A 12,530-nucleotide genomic window follows, 5' to 3' on the forward strand; every position below is an offset into this window, starting at 1 on the left:
TGTATTGGTGAATGGAGTTTTCCGGAGTCTATGAGACATGTAATGATATCATAGCCCTGAGGACTAAGGGTTTATGTTTATGTTTGTAGTTTAAAATGTTGTCAGTCTCACGCCAGTAATCCCAGAACTTTGGGAGGCCAAGGTGGGAGGATCACTTGAGGCCAGGAGTTCAAGACCAGGCTGGCAAACGTGGTAAGACCCCTGTCTGGACTAAAAATAAAAATTAGCCGGACATGGTGGCACATACCTGTAATCCCAGCTACTCGGGAGGCTGAGGCAAGAGAATCGCTTGAACCCAGGAGGTGGAGGTTGCAGTGAGCTGAGATCGTACCACTGCTCTCCAGCCTGGGTGACAGAGTGAGACAGCATGTCAAAAAAAAACCCACAAGTCTGTACATGGTGTGACCCACAGGCAGCCATGCTCTATGTCATATCAGTATTAGAAATCCAACATTTTTAGCATTTTCAAAGTTGGATATTTTAAAATATGACTCTCAATGAAACTGCTTTTTAATGGTTCTTAAATTTATGTAACTGTTTTCAAAACACTTTCACTGTTAACTCAGATGATCCTAAAAGAAATGTAAGTAGGTGAAATGGATAATATTATCCTGGTTTTGCCAACAAAGAAATTGAGGCTCAGAGAGTGAACTGGCTTGCCCGTGGTCAAGTCAAAACTGAAACTCAAAGTATTCTACTGTCAAGTCCAATTTCCTGTGTTAAAAACAACAACTAATCATTGTCAATTGGGGATTTTTTTTTGGTAGTGTTTAAACATTTTTTAATTTGGTGTATTAAGGGTAAGCTTTTTACTTTTAATGCTTAAGATATTTAACATCTCTGGCAGGATTCGTTTAATATTTTTGTGCATATATTGATGAGTTATTCAAACTGACTGTGATAAATTTTTGTTGAGTTACTCATAAGTGTGAGTTTTTCTTTCTTTAATAATCTTTTACTAGGATCACACCAGGGTGGGTGCAGATACCTCTCAAGATATCCAGCTTTTTGGCATAGGAATTCAGCCTGAGCACTGTGAGATTGACATTGCGTCTGATGGAGATGTCACTCTTACTCCAAAAGAAAATGCAAGGTAAGAAAAGTAAATGGCGACTTCACGTGTCTTGTGTGCCTTATTTTCAGAAGGAGAAGGCTGCCTCTTTCTGTTTGCTTTCAGCTATATTAAAGTTAAGGATACACTGGGTCCTCCAGGGGTCCTGGCCTTCTGATTGTAGAGAGTGATTACTGTGAAGGAGTGACTATTTTTGTATGGGAGTTCTAGTTCCACTTATTCCATAACTCTGAGCTTTAGAACCCTGTAAAGATCAGGAGTCCAATAATGAGAGTAAGTGAAAAGAGTAACTTACTGGAAAAGTAAAACTCAAAATGACACTTCTTTTCTTTCATCAAACTTTACCTGACAGTCCTTTGGCAAATTAACCTTCAATTAACTATTTAGTTATCTCGTCCACCTCCAATGTTTTGTTTTGTTTTTAAATACCAGAAAATTGGCTAGGCGGGGTGACTCACACCTGTAATCCCAGCACTTTCAGAGGCCGAGGCAAAAGTATTGCTTGAGCCCAGGAGTTCAAGACCAACCTGGGCATTATAGTGAGACACCATCGCTACAGAAAACAAATAAAAAAATTAGCCGAGCATGGTGTTCGATTCCCGTAGTCCCAGCTACTTACAAGGCTGAGGTGGGAGGATCACTCAAGCTCAGGAGGTCGAGGCTACAGTGAGCCATGGTCATGGCACTACACTCTAGCCTAGCCTAGGTTACAGATCGAGACCCTGTCTCAAAAAAAAAGTAGAGAGAATAATAAAAAATGTAGAGAGAATAATATAATGAAACCCCATGGACCCATCCTCCAGTTTTAAAAATGAGCACCTCATAGACAATTTTGTTATTTATATGCGTTCCATATCTCCTCCCCCTTCCTAAAGCAGGCCAGGAACAGTGGCTCACACCTGTAATCTCAGCACTTTGGGAGGCCGAGGTGGGCATATTGCCTGAGTCCAGGAGTTCAAGATCAGCCTAAGCAACATGGCAAAACCCCCTACTCTACAAGAAATACAAAAAATTAACTGGTGTAGTGGTACACACCTGTAGTCTCTGCTACTCGGGAGGCTGAGGTGGGAGGATCACTTGAGCCCAGGAGGTTGAGGCTGTAGTGAGTCATAATTGCGCCATTGCACTCCATCCTGGACAACCAGAGTAAGACCGTGTCTCAAAAAGAAAGCAGAATTATTAATTAATTATTTATTTATTTATTTCGAGACAGAGTCTCACTCTGTTGCCCAGGCTGGAGTGCAGTGGCAAGATCTTGGCTTACTGCAACCTCCGCCTTCCGGGTTCAAGCAAACCTCCTGCCTCAGCCTTCCAAGTAGTTGGGATTACAGGTGCCCACCACCACGCCCAGAAAAAAAAATTATTTTAAAGTAGATTCCAGATTTTATAACATTGTATCCGTAAATATCTCAGTATGTCTCTCTAAAAGATGAAGATTCTTATAGTTTCAATATCATCATACCTAAAATAATTAATAGTATTTCCTTACTAATCATCATATAGCCAGTCAGTGCTGAGATTTCCCCAGTTCTTTCATCAGTGTTCTTTTTCAGATGTTTCTGGAAATTAAGATCCAGATAAGATCCTACCATTGTTTTATAGTATTCCTCTTAGATCTCTTTTAACAAATGGGTTTCTTCTTCCTCTCTTCTCTCTGTGTGTGTGTCTGTTTATCCCTGTCTCTCTCTGCCTTTCTTCTTCCTTGCATTTTATTTGTTGAAGTCACCTCATTGTTGATCCTAGAGGTTCCCACAGTCAGGATTTTGCTCACTGCATCCCATGGCATAATTTCACATCCTCCATTGTTCTCTGTATTTCCTAAATTGGCATTTAAATGTGGAAGCTTGATCAGGTTCAGCTCAAATTTTGACAAGAATAGCCATGGGTGGTGCTTTCTGTCTCCATCAGGAGTGCATCATGTCAGGTTGTCATTCTCTGAGGGGTGTTGGCGGCCCTTGGTCCTCATGGCTTAGATCGTGTGTTTTCATAGTGGTTACACATTCTGCTCTTCCTTCTTTAAGCATTAGTTGGAATGCATTTATTCAGAGAAAGCTCCCCTAGTTATCTCTTTGACTACCAGGGCAGGGTCTTGTGCTCCTTCCCATTCACCTGGTATTTTCCCTCGTGTTCTCCCAGGTCCTGTGTGAACGGCACCCTTGTGTGCAGTACCACCCAGCTGTGGCATGGTGACCGAATCCTATGGGGAAATAATCACTTTTTTAGGTAACATCTTTGTGTTCTGTAATATATTTTCGTATATGTTTTTTCTGTTATCTATTTAAGTGTAAAGCAAGTTGATTTTCTCTAATGGTGAAAAACCCCACAGAATAAACTTACCTAAGAGGAAACGTCGAGATTGGTTGAAAGACTTTGAAAAAGAAACGGGTCCGCCGGAGCATGACCTGGATGCAGCCAGTGAGGCTTCCTCTGAACCAGACTATAACTATGAATTTGCACAGATGGAAGTTATCATGAAAACTCTGAATAGTAATGGTAAGACCCTCACGCTGTATTCCAGCGCCTTGGACATTTCCTCACCTCACACCACCGAGTGAGGGATAAGCATGCATCAAGTGTCATTCCACATTCCACATTTTAAACACATAAAACTGCTCATTTCTTTAAAAGGCCATCAGTGAATAACTAATGACAAGATATGGGGGAGATGGTCTTCTCCCTCAGTTACAACCAGGATATGGATGGTCCTGTTATTGAGACCTCTTATTCCCAAGACAATTATGGTAACATTTCCACGGGCCTGCAATACTGAATGATTTTGACAGAATTCCTTAAAATTTCTCATCATCGAGCCTGTCATATCTGAATCCTTGAGAATATAAAAACCCCCAAGAGAATATAAATTCAGGAATTTCAAATATAATCTAATGGAAAGATAAAAGTCACAGCATTTTAGTATAAACTCAACTGGAAATTGTGCCCCAAAGATACTTATTTAATAAGCCCAGATCACTTTTACAAAAATGATAGTGAAAATGAAATGCTTTATAGCCTCTTTGTTTGACTTACACTCCAAGTTTCACGCCTAAAAGTCTGTGTTCCTTCACCTTTTCTTTCTTCTTCTGTGCCTATACACACCTGCTTGCATTAAATAAAATAGACACCAAATTCTTTCCTTTTTTGCTGTTTTATAAATGTACTTTTTCTTATCCCATCACTCAGTCTCTTAATTACTAGACTTGATGACTGGGACTTAGAAACCAGACAGCAGTTTTCTCCTGTTACCAACCAGAAGATGACATTTCTGGGACTAGAACGATTTTATGAGGATAAAACTGAGGCTGTTTAGGGGCACCTGAGAAAGGTAGTTTGTAGGCTCAGTCCAACCTCCCCTTCCCATTCATCTGATTTGGGGCACCTGAGGTTCCCTAGCTTGAACCAGGGTGGACCTCCAGGGTCCTGACGGCCACAGGCCGCCTCTACCTGACAGGGGGCTTGAAGAGCATTTTGTTTTTGAGAGTTGAGCTCTTCCCTTAAACAGTGGCTTTCTCACTTTACTCTTTGAGCCTATCTGGGAAGAATTTGAGCATAGAGAATTTTGGCATATGTGCTGCCAAAGCAAGCACATGGTGAGAGAATTATCAGTCAGATCTCTGGCATATCAAATTGGGGATTCTGTTGCAGGAATAAAGTTTTTGGCCTTTTCATTGATTTCTGATTATGAAGTTTTTGCCTAGGGAGCCTCTTTTTTTTAATTATAAAAATGAAATAAAGGGTTGGGCATGGTGACACATCTGTAATCTCAGCACTTTGGGAGGCCGAGGTGGGCGGATCACCTGAGGTCAGGAGTTCGAGACGAGCCTGACCAACATGGCAAAACCTAGTATCTACAGAAAATACAAAAGTTAGCCAGGCATAGTGGCACATGGCTGTAATCACAGCTACTGGGAAGGCTGAGGCAGGAGAATCGCTTGAACCAAGGAGGCAGAGGTTGAGCCAAGATCGCATCACTGCACTCCAGCCTGGGTGACAAAATGAGGGTCCTTATCAAAAAAAAAAAAATTTATATATATAAAAATTAAAGGCCAGGCATGGTGGCTCACATCTGTAATCCCAGCACTTTAAGAGGCCAAGACGGGCAGATCGCTTGAGGCCAGGACTTGAAGACCAGCCTGGGCAACATAGTGAAACCTCATCTCAACTAAAAATACAGAAATTTGCCAGGCATAGTGGTGCGCACCTGTAATCCCAGCACTTTGGGAGGCTGAGGCAGGCAGATTACTTGAGGCCAGGAGTTCGAGACCAGCCTGGCTAACATGGAGAAACCCCGTCTCTACTAAAAACACAAAAATTAGCCAGGTGTGGTGGTGCATGCCTGAAATCCTAGCTACTCGGGAGGCCGAAGCACGAGAACCACTTGAACTTGAGAGGCGGAGGTTGCAGTGAGCTGAGTTCACACCACTATACTCTAGCCTGAGCAACAAAGCAAGAGTCTGTTTCAAAAAAAGAAAGGAAAGGAAGGAAAAAGGGAGGGAGGGAGGAAGGAGGCAGGGGTGGGAGTGGAGAGAGAGAGAGACAGAGAAAAAGCCAGACTGTGAAAAACAAGTGTAATGTATTTATATAAAGAGTACAGAGGCCAGGCACGGTGGCTCTTGCCTATAATCCCAGCACTTTGGGAGGTTGAGGCAAGTGGCTTACCTGAGGTCAGGAGTTCAAGACCAGCCTGGCCAACATGGTGAAACCCGTCTCTACTAAAAATACAAAAAAAAAAGATTAAAAAAAAAAAAAATTAGCCAGGCATGGTGGCAGGTGCCCATAATCCTAGCTATCCAGGAGGCTGTGGCAGGAGAATCGCTTGAACCTGGGAGGCAGAGGTTGCAATGAGCCGAGATCGCACCATTGCACTCCAGCCTGGGCAACAAGAGCAAAACTCTGTCTGCCAAGGGAAATAAAAAAAGAAAAAAAGGATAGAACCACAAAGAAAAAAGTGGGAAATAAACAACTTTATGAGAAAAGTTTGGCAGTTTCTGTCTTTAAACAGAGTCGAGTGTTAAGATTAGCCACTGGGGCTTTGGGCCCTGCAGTGCAGGGTGGACCATAGCTAGAAATCAAGCTTCATTCCACGCTGCCACTTCCCCACCAATTGGGAGGAATCCCAAAGACATTCCAAAGTGATATTGAGACGTCAGAATCACATTAATGGGTCATGTGACTACCTGCCTGAGCGACAAGCCTCCTGTGAGTGATCTTTTGGACGCCTGAGTGAACACAGGGTGTCCAGGAGGATGTAGGATGTAGACTCTAAACTCCAGGTGGAAGAACTCCCATTGGAGAGAGCTCATGGCTTCAGCTAACATTACAGAATCGAGACATCTCTAGTCGCTAACTGCAGAGTTTACAGGTGGTATTGGTTTCACCATTTAGCCATCCCAGATCATAGGTTTCTTATTTTAATCAATTACTACCTTCTTATATATAAATAACTCCTTCAATAACCAATGAGTATTTAGTAAGCATTTGTTAATTCCTCTGATCCTCTCAGCCACACCAATTAGTCATCAGTGGCCTGGTGCACAGTGTTAACGTGAGTTATTCTTTTGTATCCCACATCAGGCCTTGCTCTCCAATGTTGATTTTGTCCATGTAGAAGTTATATTTATGGCCGGGCACAGTGGCTCACACTTATAATCCTAGCACTTTGGGAGGCTGAAGTGGATGGATCACTTGAGGTCAAGAGTTCGAGACCAGCCTAGCCAACATGGTGAATCCCAGTCTGTCTTAAAAATACAAAAATTTAGCCAGACTTGGTGATGCCTGCCTGTAGTCTCAGCTATTCAGGAGGCTGAGACAGGAGCATCACTTGAACCTGGGAGGTGGAGGCCGCAGTTAGAGGTGAGATTGCGCCATTGCACTTCAGCCTGGGTGACAGAGCAAGACTTCATCTCAAAAAAAAAAAAAAAAGGAAGTCGTGTTTCCCCCTACCCCATCCTTTACCCAGTTCCAGTGGAGCTTCCCTTTGGGGCATACACACAGTCTCTGATGCAAGTGCTGCCGTGCTGGCGGCTGGACGGTGTTCACTGTGATTCTCCTCTACTGCTAGGTGGCTTCCCGATAATAAGCCTGTCTGCCTGGTGGTCATCCCCTTGGTGGTCTTATTTGAAGATCCTCTTCCCTCTCATGTGGTTTCAGACGAAGGTCCTCCACAAACACTGGGAGAAAGGTTTTTAACTGAGTGGCATTGGCATGAGGGAGCTTGGCTGGTTTTTAGCAGTGCTGCTGATTGATGCTCATGCTCCATGCTTTGGCAAAAATCTAACTAACATGATTGGGAAGAAGCTGGAGTTTTCTGGCTGATGAAGGTGCCCTGTATTCTTCATTGAGGAATATTCCTTTTCAGTTATGAACACCCCACCCCAACACATAGATACACACACTTCCATTTGCCTCCCAGATTTTGGTTCAACTCTAACAGCAGCTGTTCTTCTCTATGCTTGCAACAGCACTGAAAAGTATTATTGGTGTTATTACTGCTGTTATTGATAGCTTTATTGCTGTTGACAGCAAAGCAATTCAGGTCAGTAGTACTTGCAGATATATATTCACCGACATTATCCCAGTAATAGGTAAGAATAATGTATTTTTTAGTTTCTAGAATAAATACTGATCTAAAACCCAGTTCATTTGAATTAAAAGTAAAAAAAAACCTAGTATTTGTGGACAATAATGCCTTCTTCACAAGGGTTTGAAATTGGAATCAGACAAAATAAGAATCATCTCTTTTTTCAATGTCAATGGCAGCTCTAAAGAAAGAGCAACTTTGCCAAGCGCAGTGGCTCTCTCCTGTAATCCCAGCACTTTGGGAAGCCAACGTGGGAGGATTGCTTGAGGCCAGGAGTTCGAGACCAGCCTGGGCAACATAGTGAGACTTCATCTCTATAAAACATTTAAAAAATAAAGAAGAATTAAGGGGCTGACAAAGGGTCATGCATAGTGCCAGTTTGTTCCATCTGGGATCAAATAGTTCTTTTTTTCTCCAAAGATCTATTTCCCTTCAGTTTAGTTTTTTAGACATTTTGTTTGTGGATTAATTCTAATTCTGTTTCTCATGTAAATACCCCGCTACCGGCGCCACTACCACTGCCATTTTCTCCTTTCCATCCTTGGGATGATGGGTCGGTTTGAGCTCATTGCATAGTTACCTACTAAGTAAAGAAAACACTAATGAGGATGAGAACGTGCTATGCCCAAACTAAATGTGGTCCTTTCTTTTTTCCTAAAATACTTACCTCTTTGAGATATTGGCTTTGGGCACCTGGCTCAGTATTTAAAACAGTTTGTTCAAGAGAAGGAAAGTGATAGGAAAAATAAACCTGTGGACAATCTCTCAATATTTGGTTGGTATTTTGAGAAAGGGCCAAATAATCTTTGGCTTCTGTCCTGGGCACAACATAGAATCAGATCAACGTGCTGATCTGGATGGTCTGTTTTAAAATATACTGCTTGTAGGAGTAAAGACTTGAAACTGGTTAATTGATCTGAAAAGAAAATGTCATCAAACATGTCCGTGAGAAAGGTGTTTCCAGACTACTGTTAGGGATCAGAGGCGAAACAAAAACCCAGCCCCTAGACCTCCACCATAGCTGTGTGTGATGAGGGCAGATCTGGGAGTTCCGGGAACGGGGCTTGCAAGACTACTGTGGGAGTCTCAGAGGAAGGATGCGTTGAGTTGCTCTCTCTTCTGTATTTGCACCTCGATCTGTGGCCACTCGTCACTCCCGGTGAGTAGTGGTAGTGCTGTGTCATGACAGCTGCTGGTGCAGTTTTAAACAGCCTCACTCACGTGGCCTGTGTCAGCATGGAACCTTGGGGTGAGATCCCCTCTGCCTCAGTCATTTGGGATCACGTGTGTTTCTGCACTACTGACTAACAATGGAAATGTGGATTATGTATCTTATTCAGAATCTCGTAGCAAAAACCCTATAATGCAATTTTATAAAATGGTGTGTTTTCCAGTTTCTCTGAAAAAGATTTATAAACGCTGTTAGGACAGTTGGGCTCTATCTAAATATAAATGGACAGCAAGTACTGTAGCACCCTGTCCTTTCTTTTTTAAGCCCAGAGCCTATATACTGTTTGAGAAATATGTGTATATATATTTTTTTAATTCTGAGAGAACTTTTCTTCTCTAGAGCTTACATTTAAAATGTCTTCAGATGCCCTCAAAAAATTTTACCATAATTCTCATATTTTTTTTAGAAGTTATAGGACTTTGTCAGAAGTTCTGATGCTTAGGAATACATAGGTTATTATTATATAGATAATGTTTTACCCACCCAAGATCTACCTTTGCATAAGATTTTTTGTTTGTTTTTTGGTTTGGGTTTTTTCCCCCCAGTTTATTTTTTATTTTATTTATTTATTTATTTATTTTTTTGGTGGACGGGGGATGGAGTCTCACTCTGTTGCCCAGGCTGGAGTGCAATGGCATGATCTCAGCTCACTGCAACCTCCGCCTCTGGGTTCAAGCAATTCTCCTGCCTCAGCCTCCCAAGTAGCTGGGACTATAGGCACATGCCACCAAGCCCAGCTAGTTTTTAGTAGAGACAGGGTTTCACCATGTTGGCCAGGCAGATCTTGAACTCCTGACCTCAAGTGATCGGCCACCTCAGCCTCTCGAAGTGCTGAGATTACAGGCGTGAGCCAACACACCCGTCCCCCAGTTTGTTTTCCATCAGCTTTTTAAATGATATATTTTAGGGACTCATTTCAGGACTCTACAAAGAAAACTATTTTGCTTTGAAAAAAATGCTGAATTTTAGAATTTTGTATCAATAAAACAGTATCTTTTTTAAAAGTATCACTCTTTTGCAAAATACTAATTGTAAGCAAAACATTGCAGGTAAGAATACAACATCAGTTTATTATCAAGTGAATGTCCTACCCCAGCCAATTAGTTATCTGAGTTCAAAACCTGACCCTGTCACTTTGTAGCTACATGATGTAAATCAGCTATTTAGCCTTTATGAGCCCCAGTTTCCTTATTTTTAAAATCAGGATGTATCCACACTTAGGCTTGTTGCAAAGCTTTCATGAGGTGATGCATGCAATGCAGATAGAGCCTCTACCTGAGATGTAGCCAGGAGCTGGTAGGGTTATTGTTGCCATTGTGGTTGTCATTTGTATTAAAACAACTCACCTATACTGAGCTTTTCTTGTGATTTTTTAAAAATTGGTTCTTTTTGTTTTGAATTATTTAACTTTATTTTTTGAAGCTAACATGTTATCTTTTTCTCTTACTACTAATACAGAAAATTAGTACAATTTACATGTGTATTTTACAAGTTGATAGGGTATCTTGGAAAAATCAGTCAATAGCAATCAGGTGATATAAAAATTCCTCCTGAGTGACTTTAATTTTCAGCTTCTTTTCTGGAAATTAAACCGAGTACCAGTGTGTGGGGATACAGCATAAATGGCACTGAATAGCAGGCAAACGTGTGAATGTACAAGGAGGAAATCATGTCCCAGGCTGGTCTGAGAATGCATTTCTCAGTAATATAGTTCTGGGAAATATTAACTGTGATGATGATTTTCTTGTTCTACTGAGATTGTCTAATATTCTCCTTTCCTACACTGTCCTCACTTAGTGATGTCGGTAACTTTCTCCTTTTGTGCATGTGGCCAGAGCCTTGGTCTTTCTCCACAGTATCCAGCTCACTGGTCATTACCAAGTCGATGTCCTGCCCAGCCCATTAGGATTTACCTACACCACAGCCATCAGGGTAGCTCATTGGAGCAGGATCTGTTAGTACATCTATACCTATTCACCCATGTGCATGGTGGTGAGCTCTGTATCTGTACATGTGAGATGTTAGAAACAGGTTTTTATTATTTTTGGAAGTGAATTGTCCTTTTAGATACTAGTCTGAGAAATTGCCAGACCATATCCTTAACCAATATTTTCAAACATATGCTGTGATCTATAAGTTTCCTCCTACCTTAGAGAAATTCAAGAGTAATAAGATTTGTGGTGAAAGTCATAAATCTTTGTCATATACCAAAACTGATATTAAATGGACATAGAAATGAATTACCATAAAGAAAGATCAAATCTTATGTGCTTCTGTGTTTGGAGTGGTCCTAGATTTCATGAACTTTTTCTTCCCAGTGGATAAGATCACATTCCCCTCTCTTCCCCCATCTCTTGGTAGTAGATTAATTATTTATCTAAACATTAGGATGAGCTCATCAAATTGAAGAAAGTAACATAGAGGATGTGGAGAATGTATACATACAAAGGGCATTTATCTGCAATGTCAGTAACAAAGAATTTGAGAGGATTTCCCTGATGTGGCCCCTCAGGCCTCTCACATAAAGTGTGTTAACTGGCTAGACTCCTTGCTAGAGGAAGCCCCCACAGGCTGCAGTGCTTGGGATGAATGCTTGTTTTAGCCACCACTAAGACACCTTGCCTTGTCTCTTGGCTCGCTAGACCCAGTTCAAAACGTGGTTCAGGTCCTGGAGAAACAATACCTAGAAGAAAAGAGAAGTGCCCTGGAGGAGCAGCGGCTCATGTATGAGCGGGAACTGGAGCAACTCCGCCAGCAGCTCTCCCCCGACAGGCAGCCACCGAGCAGCGGCCCTGACCGCCTGGCCTACAGCAGCCAGACAGCACAGCAGAAGGTGACCCAGTGGGCAGAAGAGAGGTAAGAACTGCAATGCGGGCAGCCCAGAGTCAAGGCCATGGGCTTTGAGGGAGGGGTTTGTGAGACATGTCAGGGACAAACCTAGCAATGAGAGAACTCTTAATCCCGTATCTGACTTATTGCCTATTAGCTTTTCCTTTCACAGATATTGCCCACCCTAAGTATGTTTACTATAATGTTGGCTGTTAAAGACCCCTCCTACCCTCACAACCCTTTACCCTTCAGTAAAAATGGTGCCAGGTTGCAAGGGTTATACAGGTATGTATTGAAATTTAGAAAGTTTGAATAATTTCTTTAATACAAAAGCATTTTTTTCTTATTTCCTATGCTTTTGAATCTATTTAAATACAACTTCAGTGCTGATTAATCTACTAAATGTGAAAGTTTAAGATTTATGGCTGGGTGCAGGGCTCACACCTGTAATCCTAGCACTTTGGGGAGGCTGAGCCGGGAGGATCACTTGAGCCCAGGAGTTTAAAACCAGCCTAGGCAACATAGTGAAACCTTGTCTCCACAAAAAATAAAAATTAGCCAGGTATGGTGGGCATGCCTATAAGGTCACTGGGAGGATTGCTTGAGCCCAGGAGTTTAAGACCAGCCTGGGCAACATAGCGAGACCTTGTCTCTACAAAAAATAAAAAATTAACCAGGCATGGTGGCTCATGCCTATAATCTCAGCTCCCTGGGAGGCTGAGGTAGGAGGGTCACTTGAGCCCCAGAGATCAAGGCTTCAGTGAGCTGCGATCGTGCCACCACACTCCAGCCTGGGTGACAGAGAAAGAACCTGACCTGAC

General features: G+C 42.1%; 1 protein-coding gene across 1 annotated transcript in view; it reads left to right on the forward strand.

Moving 5' to 3' along the window:
* Nucleotides 1-12,530, forward strand: part of KIF13A (kinesin family member 13A) — a 256,044-nt gene that overhangs the window by 190,558 nt on the left and 52,956 nt on the right. The window contains exons 14-17 of the mRNA XM_011967586.1: nucleotides 963-1,093; nucleotides 3,209-3,295; nucleotides 3,399-3,565; nucleotides 11,523-11,736. Coding sequence (XP_011822976.1) covers nucleotides 963-1,093; nucleotides 3,209-3,295; nucleotides 3,399-3,565; nucleotides 11,523-11,736 — 599 coding nt within the window. The remainder of the gene's footprint in view (nucleotides 1-962; nucleotides 1,094-3,208; nucleotides 3,296-3,398; nucleotides 3,566-11,522; nucleotides 11,737-12,530) is intronic.

The sequence above is a fragment of the Mandrillus leucophaeus genome, unplaced genomic scaffold, assembly GCF_000951045.1.
Source record: "Mandrillus leucophaeus isolate KB7577 unplaced genomic scaffold, Mleu.le_1.0 Scaffold800, whole genome shotgun sequence".
Taxonomy (NCBI): domain Eukaryota; kingdom Metazoa; phylum Chordata; class Mammalia; order Primates; family Cercopithecidae; genus Mandrillus; species Mandrillus leucophaeus.